Genomic DNA, 13,331 nt, shown 5'->3' with positions numbered 1-13,331 from the left:
CAGCACCTCCTTTGTGCTGGTCCCACATCGCCTCACGCCTGCCAGCTGCTCGGTGTGCTGCACTGAGCTGTCAGCAAGGCCCAGCTGCCATTGCTCGGCCAGGGATGCAGTTCAGCAACAGAACCAATCACCACAGGAAAGCATTAACTTAACCATGCTCCTTGCCTATTACGTAGCATGCCCACTGCTCAATACCAGCATGAAATATTAACAGGTCTTCAGGTCCTTCTTCTATCAAGGCAAGACTCCTTTAGCACAGCAAGGAGCAGTTTGCATTTAACAAACTTGAGCAAACAGTATTTGCTTGGTTGTATTTATGTTTTCCTCCATTCTCACATGCAAACACTGCAAGTTGCTTGGCAGGTCTCATGGCCAAAGATTTCTGCAAGCAACAGTCATTCCAAGTCTCAGGCCCTGGACTCACTAGATTTGGAAGAGTCTACACCAGGACACAAACTGTCCAGCTAATAAAGACCCAGCTGACAGGAAAGGGCAGACAATGCAAAAGAAGAGAACTCAGGTATGGGCAACATGAGTTAAGAATTCAAAATACTTTGAAAGGAGAAAAATAGAATAGAAAGAAATGTTTTATAGCTTCAATAAAGGATATGCCAACTTCAGTTTGACAGGTAATTTGACAGGTAATATGTCACACAAGACAGGATAAAAAGAAATGGGTGCAATCAGGTCCCTAAAGCATCACAAGTGACAAAAGCAGACACCTCTTCTGCAAGAAGGGTGGAGAAGTTGGATCAGAGTGATTTGGCTACAGCACAACCTCTTCAGTAAACAAAGGCAAAGATCACCTTCTCCAGGAGAACCAGATTAAATATTCTCTCCCAAGAATCTACTTTCGCTACGGTACACTGACTTAAAATACCATTGACCATATTCATTCAGGGTAATTATGCTTTAATTTTACAGGTGGCAGGGAACTGTCTTCCCTCCAGTGATACAATTAAGAACTCAGCACAGGGACTGCAGGGGAAGCAGGTGTGAGCTCTGCTGTCAGGGGACCCTCTGCACAGTGCAAACTGGACACACATGCAAAGGGTCGCAGTCAAAACCAGCTTGGTTGCATCCCCATTTGCTGTGGCTTTGCTCAGCAGTTGCTTTCATCTCTCCATCCACACTCAGGGCCTGGAAAGTACAAAATTACAAGACAGCAATCCTTTCTTAGTATCAGAGACCATCATCATCTGTGACTCCACCACCTAGAAACAATGCATGCCTCATCTTTGCAAGACTTTTCAGTCCTATCATTACTCCCTGTGCTGCACTAGGAATGGAGAGGACTGACCAAGTGCACAAACATTTTCTCAGCAGGCCAGCTAAGAAGTAAATCTCACTTAAGTCTGACCCCACATAAGTAAACACTTTTTAGCATCAAATACTCATATACTCAATTAAAATCTGATAATAGACACTTCTGTGATTAGGTCAATGAGACAGAACATGACACTGTATAGGAAGTAAAATCTCAAATATATTTAAAGACAAATTAGCACCAGATTTTCAGTCAGTCGCACAAAGCTAATGTTTTAAAATACCAATGGGAAGTCACACAGAAAAACAACTGATACCAGCTCAGTGTGAAGGACATAAAAGTGGCTTTTTCCTTGCACAGTGTGCTGTGCTCTGCTCACACGGGGAAGTAGGGAATGGTTTCAGTACCAGATTCTACAGAATAGGGCTGGTACAGCAGAGAAGGAGAAGGGCAGTAAAGATCACTTAACCTCAAGTTTCAACACAATTAAGTGTTAAGCTTTAAAGAAAAAAAAAGTAAGATGAGCAATAGTGTCTCAAAAGGTAACAAACATCACTCATTGAATTTCAGCTGCTTAAAGATTTTAGTCAGTTTTACAGTGCTTGCTTTTATCCCAACAGTTATAAAATACATCCTTTATGGAAGGAAAGAAACATTCCTGCACAGTTCCATCTGCTCCCATTGAAAGGATGTTTCAGCAGCAGTCAAACATCTGGGCTGGCTTCCAGATAAGATGAACAGCCAGGTCTCCCTTGTTCTCAGAAGGAACGAGCTCCAACTACTAGAGCCCACTCTTATTCCCTGCCCAGGCCAATCCATAGTACAGAGCTACCAGGTGGATTAGTGATGCCCACTTATCCATTTTTTCTCTCCCCTCAGTTCAGGCCTGTGGAACAGTGCAGTCCATGCCCTGGAAAGGCCAGATATCGGTGCCACAGCTAAGCCTCCAGGTGCTTAGTGATCCTGCGAATCTTCTCCTTCTTGTTCCTGTTTCCATGTTTTTTCCAGGGCTTTCCTACCACATTCCCAGGATTGGATGCAGTCACAGGCACGAGGCCACTGCCAGGCCGATACCCCATTGCAGCCCGGACCCCTTTCATCAGGGCACGCACGTTCTCCTGGAAGAGAAGACAATCACCAGTGACTAATGAGAGCATATTTAACCACAGGAACTGCAATATGTTAGTAAAACCAGACACAGGCAAGCTCAAACCCATCAAGACCTGCTCAGCCCCCACTCCAGAGCTGGAGAAAGGTCACGCTAAGCAGCCAAGTCAAGCCTACCAGCACACTCCAGTTCAGCCTGCAGCTGTGCTGCGCCGCGTCCCCAGTGTCCACCAGTGCACACAGAGGTGAGTGCTGAGACACTGCACTCCGACAGACATCAGCCATGGCACTAGGATGGATTCTCACAGCCTCTGCTTTCCACAAAACAAATCGTTTTAGCCAATAAATCTGCTGTCTGTGAAAGCCACAGACTAAAATAACTCGCTCAAGTCTGGAGCGTGGGTAGCACTGATGGGGCTCACAGCTCATGCCAGCACTTTGTCTGGTAATCCCAAAAATGCTTTTCAGGTCATAGTTTTCTGAAACAGCTCACTGCTTTTTGTAAAGAGCCTGAGTGGTAATCCCAAAAATGCTTTTCAGGCCATAGTTTTACAGCTCAGCTCACTGCTTTTTGTAAAGAGCCTGAGTTCTTGTTTTCAAAATGGATGATTATCTCTATCTGTGTGAAACAGTGTTCATATCCAACTAACCAAACAGAATGTAACATACTATCCATGACCCAGCCTCTTCACTGCTAAACACCTGTTCTGATCTTTGTCAGGTATGCAGACCTAATCACTTATGGATTTCACATTTCATTACAAGTCTTTCATACATTTTTTTTCAGTAGTGTAGGGGCAAAACAGATCCCTGTGGGACCTAACAATCATACGAGTTCAGAGAAATTTCCATTTTTCACTTAATTTTGAGATTTCTCAATTAGATTTTAAATCAGTTTGTACTCTTTTCAGGTTCTGAATCAAAACCACCAGGTAGTACCAAATCAACTATCTTAAAGGCACTTATCACGTCCACTAGATATGTCAGCTCAAGAAAGGAAGGTTAGTTTGAAGTGCTTGTTAAAGCAAAAACATGTTCCAGGTCGGGTGCTGTGTCACTCCACCCTCCCTGTCTTTCTTTCTGATCACCCCTGTATGCTCAAGACCGATGTTAGGTCCATAATGACAAGGGTCACCCCATTGACCTCTTAAAACTCAGCTACACACATCTCATTAGCAATCTTTCAGTCACCTAGGACATTCCCAGTGATTTAGGAGATAATAAAAAGAACAGAGAGTCTTGGGGAGAAATGTAGATCCAACAGCATCTAACACCAATAACTCAACCAGCACCACTCCCTCCTCAGAAGTGGTTCTTTCCCCAATAACTATGCACAAGTGCTACAGCAAAGACTCCTGGAACAAGTCTCCTCCGGAATTTACCTGATGGAAAAACGTTTTGTCTACCACATTTTCAATTTGTTTTGCTTTGGTATTCTTCTCAGGCTTCACCTGTCCAGTGGCCTGCACAGTTCTCCTCTCTGGGCATCTTTGATGCTGGTGCTGAAAATCATTGGGGTCAATGCCAGGAGGTGGATGGCAATACAACAGCTTCCCCTGTGAAAGCAATGGGACACAGTTATTACCAAAGAAACTCAGAGAAGAAAGAAAATTCCAAACCTAAGCAGGACCTGAAGTCCAGGGGCTCACACTGGCAGACTACCAGCACACTTTATTTCTCCTCCCAGGCAACAGCTGGCTTGACTTCTAGGTTAAAGTACCATTCCACCTCTACTTCAAAGCACCATTTCCAGCTGCAAACAATACAGTGCAAAACTCTCAGAAGTATTGGAAGATCCTATAAAACTCTCAACAATAAGTTGCTGAGTGGTGCTGTAGAAGCATGGAGTACTACAACACTCAGAGTTACAGTCCTTAGTGCCAAATAATGGTCCACCTATACAATATGGGCTTGTTTCCTGGGTATCTGCTGGCTATTTTAGAAATATGATTATTTATTTAGGTAGCACCATATTTTTAAGTAATATCCTTTTTAAGATTAAGTAGCTTGAGAAATTCAATTTGTTCTTTTAAAACATAAAACCAGCCCAATTTAAAGAGTATTTTGCCATAGGATGATTTTATCCAGGGAAATAGAATTCTCTTTGTGTTTTGGTGAAACCTTTAATTCCTCTCCTAGCAGGAAAGAATCCCCAGATGTAGGAAGCACTTACATTGACATAGTCTTTTAACACATATCGAGCTGATCTCGGCTGGTCTGGCTGTCCATGAGCTGTCATAAAGCCTCTCATATCTATAAGACAAATCCAAAGTACATTTTTCATCAGTACAAAAGAACTAATATGTTCTTCTCTGCTCCCTAACTGTACATTTGTCTCTTTTCTCAAAAAAAAACTCTCTTAGAAAGAGGATTCTGTTGGGTAAAGTGGGGAATTGTAGAGGTACTACAGAAGCATCCTGACCTGAAAGGAATGATGAGAGCTGACATCGCCCTGTCAGCAGAAAACCTGCTGGGTTTTTATTTTTGTTTTAAGGCTGGAGAATCAGACATGGGAGATAAACCTTCACTGCACTCTTCAAAGTCTAATTCAAGACATGGTTGATGGGAGGTATCTGAAACGGCAAGAGCACTACACTACAGACTAGCAGGGCATTTCACCATCACCACATCTCTCAGATGAGACTGGCAAAGCACCACTGCAACACACACAGGAGATGAGCTGTTAACAAAGGCCATCCCTCAGAGGAGAGCAAGTCCTAAAGAGGAGATTCAGTGCATGACAAACACAAGCTGGGCCTAACTTTAAAACATTCTCCTAAGGCCAAGCTCAGGATCACACACAGAGTGTAGGTGACAGGTTTTAAAAGATCATTACTCACGTCCATATGCTGTTAGCAGTTCTTCAGCTGTTGGCTTTCGATCTGGATCCTCATCTTCCCTTGGCCTTATGATATTTATTCCATAGGTTGCTTCCAAAATGTTTCGTGGGATATGCTGGCAAACGTAAGCTAGTGAAGGAAACCACCAGGTGATTTTCAGCTACACACGTAATCTTGCCCTTGTCACTCCAAGAGCACACATGAATAATGACTTTTGGATTTTGCTGCAAACCAGGAAAACAAGGCAAGCCTGACAATAAGACAAAGTTGAAATGAGATGGGAAAAGACCATATGGGCTCTTTTATCCAATATGTCCCACCACCCTCAAAGCATGAGTACGTGTGCTGCTAGCAGGGCTGGAACACACTACTTGGCATACTCAGATCCAACCCTTGCAGACACTCTCACAAACCCCATGCAAAGGATATTAGAGAAATAGGTGGGACATGGTCCCTCATCTGGTCTATAGGCAGAATTCCAGAACAAATCATTTCTGCCTTGGTAGAGATGAAAGATGGCATCACCAGACCAGGGCAATCACAAAGGCACAGGCCAGGCTCCACATACAGGGTCTACATGACAAATAACTGATTAGTTCACTAGGGCAAGTCAGTGTCCATGGAGGAGAAAGGAACAGAAAGAAATCAAACACACAGATGAAACATGGATGCAAATGAAAATAAGCAATAGTTCTACCAACACAGACATCTGCTCTGCTGGCCCCAGCCAATGAATTAAGGAAATATGATGTGGGAGACAGCAGCACTTCCAAAGTTCCTAGATAAGGTGTCCACATGGGAGCAGCAAGGTCTTCACCTCTCCAGTCTGATAGGAGAGAAGAAAGCACTCCAGAAGCCTTTAACTGTGTTGGACCTTTTGACACAGGTAGAAGACTGAACAAGTACAAATCCCCAAGGATCATTATAGCCCTGGAGTTACTACCTCAAAATTAAAGCTTGATCAATATGAAAACAGCAGCAAAACTAGACTCATTCTCAGCAATGTGGACAAGAAGAATAGTCTGAAACCTTGACCTTAGGCTATTCAGAGGAACACTCACTTTAAAGAGTTTCTCTCCTCATGACTCGTGTTGAAAAAAGAAGGAACAAGCTACCTAATAAAATGAGGAGATTGAAAACACCACCCATTGCACACCAGCTCTCATAAGTGACTGGAAATTGAGAGTTTGAAAGCAAGAACTAAAGTTCCAAAATGATATACATCAAGACCACCCCTCTCCAACCTACTCTGCTGGCCAGAGTTCAGGTTGGCAAAGTTCTCAGCGAGTGCATGTGGCTGCAACCAGTTAATAATGAAGCTCCTCATCCAATGGGGAAAAAGAAATGATAAAAAGATTAATGCACTTTGTTAGCAATACCTGAAAGTGTTTTGTACGGCCTGGGGTAGCAGACACCGACACCTTCTTATTTCCAAGGATTGTGTTGATGGTTGAACTTTTGCCAACATTAGGGTAACCCACCTAGATGACAAAGAAGTGGAATAATAACAGTGGTATCAGGCAGGGTGATGCCAAAAGACTGACAGAGCTCTGACACAAAAGTACTTGTACTAAAAAATTTGGGCCAGCAGTGGGGAACACTGAGCTCCAGAAACTTCACAATTAATCTTTGCACAAAACCTGTAGTGGTTTGTGCTTGCTAATTTTTATACCCCTACAGGAAGCCAGGCTAGAGGATGAATTTTTCCCATGGAGAGCATATGGAATTAAAATTTAGATTAAGCAAGTTCCATTTAAGTGCAAAGTCCAACTCACCAGCCCAACATTTACTTCCCCATCCTTCACCCTCGGTCCATCATGCATGGTTTTGAATATCTCCAGCAGCTCATTTCTCTGTACCAGATGGCTGAAGTTCCTGATGTTCCTGCTCTGCTCCTGCATCACATGCTGCACTGCAGCACCATTGCTCCTGCTTTCCATGCTCTCTGGAGCAATAGCATTTATGTTGTCATCACCTTCATCTTCAGAACAGGTTTGCCAGGCCTCCTCTTCATCTTCTTCACAGTCTTCATATTCGTCACTGCTGTCATCATCACTGACCAGAACTTGGTTTACCATTTGCAGAGTGTTGCCTGTGGATGTGCTTTCTGTGCTATCTTGTACTATGTTGTCTTCTTCCTGACTGGAACTTTCACCCTCAGAATCACTCGGGTCCTCTGCTGCACCTTCAGCATCTAGTTCCTGTGTGAACAGCATTTCCTAACTGAAATGCAAAGGCAACACTAAGCCTTGCTGCTGACTGCAGTTGCTGCAGTGCAGGCAACTCTGTTTTCATCAGCCAGATCACAAGGGCTGACAATTCATGGTTTACATCACACAGGTTTTTCAGGGGTTTTAAATAGGATGTAGATACAACTAGGCCATTTCAGGAGAATGACAAAAGTATTCCAAGAGGGACTGTTCAAAGCTTAGCTGTGAAGTCATTGGGTGGTTTCTCCCCAGAGGCACAGCTCTGAACACATGCACACCCACAATACTTTTTTAAATTATTAAGTGTTCCCAGCAATAGGAACAAATGTTGTTTTTTTCAACATGTTCAGAACACAAAGCCATTTTACTTCAGGTCTAGATATTTCATTAAAATAATTTCAAGCTGTCATATTTTCAGTCCAACTCTACATTTCTTCACTGCAAACAGTTTACATTCAAAAAGGAAGACCTCATAACAATAGTATTTTGACCTTTCTTTCCAATAAAGGAAAAGAACTAACGCTTTCAACCTCTCTTAAGTCAGTCTGTAAAAACATTTTATACAAGGACTCTAAACCAGCTGAACACAGATATTTTTGGAAGGAGACAGGAGAGAGTCCATAGCTGAATAGCAATGGCTGTAACAGATGAAGCCAGTAAAAGATGAAGTGGCACCTATTGATAACATGTGACTTGGGGCAGCAGCTCAGTTTGTTCCACTCAGCATAAAAAGGCTTTCAGGTACTTTAGGCTAACAAACACTTCCCCATTCTGGAAGAGAAAAAAAGCCTCTGTACAGATAACCACATCCTTCACAACATCCCTCTTGGAAAGATTTCCAATTCTTTCAACGAGTTACGAGTTTGTGAAGAGGTCCACAAGGACTGTTTACCTTTTGTCTCCGAATTGATCATTCAAATGCTGTTTTACAGCTGCACAGGGAGTGCCTTTCCTAGGAAGGTGCTCAGGTTTATCACAAGCATAGCTGCAAAGCAAGTTACCAGCAGCAGCCAGGACATAGCAGTACCTTTGGTTCTCCAGAGAGCCGCTTGCACTCTGCCAGAGCTGACCAGAACACCACCTTAACACCCTCCTTCTCAAAGAACTGTGCCCAAGCAGCTCGCTGCTCCTCACTCAGCAAATCTGCTTTGTTGATCAGGATCATGTTCTCCTTGTCATTGCTGACTTCTTTAACGTAACTTTCCTGAAGAAAACAAGAGAAGGATCAGTTTGTACTCTGGTTTTGACTCCTCCTCCCCCCAAGGTAATACAAGAGCAGCAAGACAAGTTACCCCATCCAGCTCCACGTGTAGCCAAGCTTACATCCCCTGGGCTAAGTGGAACTGGTGTTTAGCAGACAGCTACAAGAACAAATTGGAGCATGCAACTACCACAATACAGCTTGTTGCTGGCCACGTGTGCAAGCACCTTGTCTGCTTAGGGCTACAACAAGATATTAATCAGCACCCTGCAGCAGGAACTCCTAAGATAACTATTTTAGTATTTCACATCTCACTGATGCACAGTGTTCTATAGTCTATCATTACAACATTGTCACTTCAGTAATTCCTGATCCTTTGATTTCAGCACAGTAATCCTCACCCACTTTTATTCCCCTGTGCTTTTACACAGAACAATTCTTTTAAGCAAGAACACTTCTAGTGGGTAATGGGGAGTAATAGTAATATAATGTCTGCAATATAACATCTGCAGAACAGCCTCTAAATCCACATCCTGTGTGAAATATCAAAAGGCATAAAGCAAAATATTTCCCATCAGAATACTTGCATAAATTAGTAAGATACCCACTTAGACACAACAGAACAGTTTCAAGGTGGCTGAATGTGTTAAAAAATAAATCACGTAAACTTGCAGAAATAAAACAAAGTCAACTTCCATGAAAGTGATTTACTTACCAGATCTTGACATCTAAACAGCAGGGGGTTTCTAGCATCTACTATCTGGACTACAATATCACTGCAAAAGTAAAAGAAAGCCCCATAAAGTACTCCTCCTTACCCTGCCTCAAAGGAAACACTTGGCTTTTAGTTTTTGTTTGAAATTTTAATAGTTTTAACTGTATTATCCTGCTAAGTACCTCTACTGAATAACGAAGCATCTCAGCATCCCACCAGCTCAGCAGAGCCATGCTTGTGCTACAAGCCACTACTGCTGCACAGTATTTCTACCTCACTTGGCTCATTCTCCTGTACAGCTGGCAAGGGGGAAGGAAACATGCCAGTATTACCAATCCATCTAACCTTCAGAACTGCTCAGCAGGCAAGAACCAAAGTAGTACTAGTCTATCCTTCAAAATTTTACTAACAACTGTGGTAACACAGCTTTATTTCTGTCTGTTCTCATCCCCAGCTGTGGCAGGGTGGCTACAAAGAGAAAGAGGTGGTTTTCCTACACAGAGATATGCTGGAGCAGTGCTGTCCCCTTTGCATGGAACAGTATGCACAAAGTGTCCCACAAATGACCTGCAGATTCAAAGCATTTGATATCAGATATTTTCAGAATTTTCTTTGTGCTCTTCTTCTCCTCACAAAAAAAGCATAAAACACTGAAAAAACAGCTTTAAGACTCCAGTAAAACATGTTGCTCCTTCATGCAATCAAGGCTTTGCAATGAGCTTTTTAGGAAACCCCTTTCAAACCCAGACACCAGGTTGCTGCCATATATGTAAGCAAGATCATCAGTCCTACACACTAATTAAACACAATGACTTCAGATCCCACAGACATCCATGCAGCTTTCCTCAAAAGGAGGGGGAAAATTTAACTACAGCCTCTTCCACTAGAACTTCTCCAGGCAGGTAATTTAAAATACTGATTGACACATATTAATTCTATTTGTTTGACAGGGATTTCTGTTAACTCAGGACAGCTTCAGAATACCATGGGTTGAATGGAAGAATTTCAAGCCTCTCTAGGCAGTTGGTTACACGTAAAAACCATAAATCAATAAACCCCACCAAGGGAGTAATTTAATAAGCCCCATGGGTACAAAGAGGTACTGCACAGTCACAGAAATTCAAAGATCAATATGAGAGAAAGATGACACCATGGTACTGGGATGGGATACAAAGAAGTCACTGAATCTCACTGCTGGGAGCTAGTTTGAAGGAAACACATGAAAAGGCTGACAACAGATCAAATTATCCACAAGGTAAGGGACTGATGACTTTCCCAGTCGTTTCTGAGACAGTGTCCTCAATCTACATGAAATAAAAAGCTCCAACAAGAGCAGAAAGGCATTAATAACACATTCCAGCCACCTCAAAACACCCAGGACACTCACACTGGACAGTGGATGCCCCCGACCAGCACTCCCCCAGCCAAAGTGCAGCAGCACCCAGTACAAAGCCCCTTCTGTGAAAGGACCATCTCACCATGACCTCACTAGTGAAGAATTTTTCAATTTTAGGAAAAACAGACACGATGATCTCAAACTTAATTATTAGTGAAATTAAATGCCCCAGTTAGATGAATGTAGCAGATAGCACTCATTGTATTACAGGTCAGCAAACAAAGCTGTTACTGTGATATGACAGCCTGTTGCTTTTTGAGCACTGCTGCAACTTCTCCGTGTGGCAAGAGGCCAAGGACCAAGAGGCTCTTTCTTTCCCAGCCTTATTTAGTTTATCTCCCTTGCATCCTGCCCCTGAAGATCAGCTGCATCTGTGTGCTTGAGAAAGAGGGTAAGGGGTTAATCTTGGCAAGAGACCTCAAAAACACATTCTCAAAGGAGGCCTCCCACACAGAGTTACTGGAAGAGGCCAAGAGCAGTAGCATCTGAAGAATCTTCAGGGACTCACAATGAACCACTTGCAGAATCACAGTGCTGAGAGCTTGCAGTGCTAGTGCACCACTAAGCAGATCATGTTTTGAGCACTTCTAAACATGTTCACATCAGTTCTTCACATCATGTTTTGACCACTTAAAAACAAAATTACTTCAGTGCTGATAACAAAACATTACTAACTTGTTTTTCCTCTGGTCAGACACTTGAAGCTTGACTCGAAAGCTTCAGTTCAAGAAAGTAATTAAACATTACTTTTAAAATACAGATAGTGAAATATTTTACCTTCTTTCAATCACTCTCCAAAGCTGACGCCAAAATTCCAAGTTTCGTTCAAATGGAGTTAGAATTAACTTTTTCTCTTCCTCAAGACTACGGCAAACCAGAAAAAAAAAAGATAGTCACATTTTGTCCATGTCAGGCAGGAAGCAAAACACCAGTTCTTAGATGCAAGAGGCTTTAGTTTCAGAGATGTCAAACCAGACTTGTACATAGGTGCTATTTCTGCTGGTTTTGCGAACAGATCAAGCACCTGTGTAAACTGCTGTCAGTGGCACTGGTTCAGTGGTGACAATGGCTCTGATCGTGCCAATGGAGAAGTGGTAAATAATGCAAAGAACAAAGTCTCACCACAAGTCTGCCTGTAAAGTTTCAGAGTCACAATCATAAGTAACAGGAGTTATCCTAAGTGGCAGCAGTTATTGCCCCATTGACTATCACTTGCAAAAGATACTGAAATTGGGGATGGTACCTGAAATGGCTCTATACAACCTTTAATGTGCTGTTACCACCACCTGAATGATTTTACTCAGGGCAAATGTGGGTTTGCAGGGTGTGAGCAGATACCACCCAACTCTCCAAGCCAGCAGATGCAGCACCAGACCAGCACAAGCTGCCAGCACAGGCTGGCAGCACTGCTTCCTATTCAGAGCAGCACTGCTGCTCTTAGAAGACACATCCAGCACTCCTCTACTTCACAGGCAAATACAGAACACCACATGCCATCCTGAAGAACATTAAAAGAACATGCACAGAAGAGAGCTTTGCAGAGCTCACCACAAAGATATGACTGGACTGTGGCTGGGATGTTCAGCCTTTCAGGACAGGTATAGGGAGATACTGAAGAGATATTAATTTTATTGGTCTGGCAAGGATAAATACAACCCACTGTCTTGTGTGTCTTTAAATGCCACCAGCTACTTACCCAGACACAAGTGGCATACTCACTGGGCAAGCTGTCGCCTCCACTCGAGAAAGCTCTCCCTCTCTGCTTGCTGCAAGTCCTGTGCACTGGTTGTCCTATCCCAGCGTGGCCTGTAACAAGCATATTCTGGAGTGAGTGGTCAGAAATAGCAGTCAGATCAGCTACACTCCTGCAGCAAACATCCATAAGGAACACAAGTACTGCACATTCAGCTATGCTGGGATGGTTATAGTCCAGACATACATGCACCTGTTTTCAGCACCTTTTTCCCTTGCTCCTTCTAAACTCCATCAGCTGAGAGGATGTTATTCTATGTACACCAGATCTCACAAAGCTGCTTTCTCACAAGCTAAGATTTGTAGAGCCTTTAAGATGGGGGATTAATCTCTCTGTTCACCATGCACAGAGCTCTGGAAAGGCTTACTAGGCAGCCTGGATGCACCAGCTCCAGCAGCACCAAGCTTTGAGCAGACAACTCACACAATCAGGCCACACAGCCTGGCACCGGCCACACTCACATGGCAGACAGGCACCTGTGCTGTGGGTTACAGCAGGCTCATGCAGGATAGTTAGTGGCTTCACCCAAAACAGGGTACTGACAAAGCTGAGGGCTGTCCTCTCCTCAGGCTTGCAGCCCCCGATGGGATGAGCCCACCCAGCCGAGGCACACGCAGGCCCAGCCCTGCAGGACTCACTCACCTCCGAGGGATGCGCAGGAACTCCTGGTTCTCCTCGTGCAGCTGCCGGACACGCTGTGCCTCCTGCGCCGTGAGCAGCCCCGTGCGGCTCTGGGCAGACACAATCTGGGCGTTCAGACGCTCTGCCAGAAGGGAGAGAGTCATCCAAAGCTCTGCCGACCCGCGCCATTCCCCCGTCCCTGCCGCCCCATCCCCTGCTCC

General features: G+C 43.7%; 1 protein-coding gene across 1 annotated transcript; it reads right to left on the bottom strand.

Annotated features, from left to right (window-relative positions):
- Positions 1-1,832: 1,832 nt before the first annotated feature.
- On the bottom strand, positions 1,833-13,274 carry LSG1 (large 60S subunit nuclear export GTPase 1). Its single transcript, XM_009072786.1, has 12 exons — positions 13,132-13,274; positions 12,456-12,542; positions 11,514-11,600; positions 9,341-9,401; positions 8,452-8,628; positions 6,990-7,415; positions 6,594-6,695; positions 5,644-5,787; positions 5,215-5,338; positions 4,548-4,627; positions 3,757-3,930; positions 1,833-2,385 (listed from the first exon to the last, which is right to left on the bottom strand). Exons 1-12 carry the CDS (start codon positions 13,272-13,274, stop codon positions 2,206-2,208), a joined length of 1,785 nt encoding a protein of 594 aa, XP_009071034.1. The 3' UTR covers positions 1,833-2,205.
- Positions 13,275-13,331: the final 57 nt, after the last annotated feature.

Source organism: Acanthisitta chloris, unplaced genomic scaffold, assembly GCF_000695815.1.
Source record: "Acanthisitta chloris isolate BGI_N310 unplaced genomic scaffold, ASM69581v1 scaffold30754, whole genome shotgun sequence".
Taxonomy (NCBI): domain Eukaryota; kingdom Metazoa; phylum Chordata; class Aves; order Passeriformes; family Acanthisittidae; genus Acanthisitta; species Acanthisitta chloris.
This window is presented reverse-complemented; position numbering and strand designations above follow the sequence as displayed.

What these genes read in the sequence shown, in the direction of transcription:
- LSG1 (XM_009072786.1), bottom strand. Translation starts at nt 13,274, where the DNA reads ATGACTCTCTCCCTTCTGGCAGAGCGTCTGAACGCCCAGATTGTGTCT. An exon ending in GGGAAGTAAATGTTGGGCTG is followed by an intron (nt 6,696 to 6,989) that starts GTGAGTTGGACT and finishes TTTGTCATCTAG; the next exon opens with GTGGGTTACCCTAATGTTGG. An exon ending in ATGTCCCACCTATTTCTCTA is followed by an intron (nt 5,339 to 5,643) that starts ATATCCTTTGCA and finishes TCACTAGCTTAC; the next exon opens with GTTTGCCAGCATATCCCACG.